This window comes from Mus caroli, chromosome 9 (genome assembly GCF_900094665.2).
Source record: "Mus caroli chromosome 9, CAROLI_EIJ_v1.1, whole genome shotgun sequence".
NCBI lineage: Eukaryota > Metazoa > Chordata > Mammalia > Rodentia > Muridae > Mus > Mus caroli.
In genome coordinates this window covers 88,290,578-88,291,809 of record NC_034578.1, presented here as the reverse complement: position 1 = coordinate 88,291,809, position 1,232 = coordinate 88,290,578, and the positions used below count along the sequence as shown (strand labels likewise).

General features: G+C 41.3%; 1 protein-coding gene across 1 annotated transcript in view; it reads right to left on the bottom strand.

Annotated features, from left to right (window-relative positions):
• Plscr4 (phospholipid scramblase 4) overlaps window positions 1–1,221 on the bottom strand; it is an 18,230-nt gene extending 17,009 nt beyond the window's left edge. The window contains 1 exon segment of the mRNA XM_021173094.2: window positions 441–1,221. Coding sequence (XP_021028753.2) covers window positions 441–648 — 208 coding nt within the window. The 5' untranslated portion in view covers window positions 649–1,221.
• Window positions 1,222–1,232: the final 11 nt, after the last annotated feature.

Below are 1,232 nucleotides of genomic sequence, written 5' to 3'. Positions count from 1 at the left end.
TGTACTCTGGAAATATGTGGCAACCCCTCCTCCCAAGTCTCCACCAATAGTGTTAAGACATAAAAATCCATGCCATAGTCAGCACTTCCCCTTCTCTGTCCCTCCTGCCAGTTACCCATGACTGCCTCATACCACATCTTCAGGGACACTGTGTAAGACATGGGTCATTTTCCTAGTCTATCAAAGCCNGCTTTATCCACACAGCTTTCTTCCAAACTCTGGTAGTGACAGACAGCACCATGTTCTGTATTCCCATGTGTTTTCTCTTTCTGTCCACTAAGAACATAGAGAAGATTATCCCTGCGTTTACACAGGAATATGTTAAGCTGGCCCTCTATCAACACCTGGTTCAATATTTGAAGCAAATGTTGACTGAGAAATTAANCTTAACTATGGCTATGGTATTCTGAAAGAGGATGATATTTGAAAATTCACATTACCTGGCGCAAAATGAGAATTGTAGTCAGGAGGAGCATCAGGCACAGCAGTTGGTGATTTTATTTGATTTTCCATTTCCTCTGTAGGTTGCTCAGGAGCTGTGGGGACCAGACCTTTAGGAAGAGAGGGACATGACCCACATAGTAAGTAATAATATGATTGCAAAATGCAGTCTTTTTGTCTCCTATAAGCACCTGAAAATACACCCATACTTCTTATGAAGAACACCTATTAATAAATCTCATGAATGTTAGACTGAAAGTAAGTTTTGAAAAGGAAACTAAACATCACACTGCTTGTGGCTGTGTTTGAGCTCTCATGCTCATGGTTCAACCGGCTACCTGCTGACTCCCACCTACACAGTTAATCTCCTGCAGACAGAAGAGATTCTTTCTCTTATTGTCTGAGAAACACTGGAAATATAAAGCTGTTTTTTCACAGTCTTTTGAAAATGCGGTATCTACATTGAAAACATTAAATAAATTCTCAGTAGTCACTAGACCTAATACAGCCATAAACACTTGGTTCATGTCTGCTGTGGCTCATACTCTTACGGCATTCTTCCTCAAAGCCACTTGGTCCCAGTGTCACAGAGGTTGCTGACGGGTGCCACAGAAGCCACTCCATTGTGCTATATCTTGTTCTCTCATTGAGATGAAAGGAAATCCTTAGTTGCCTCANTCTAAGAAAGGGTCTCAATTTCATAAATAAATGGCTGAATTTTATATCAGAGCAAACAAAAGACCCTAGCTGTGAGGCAGAATCCTCACCTGACTCTTTTGCCTCTAGGCCAA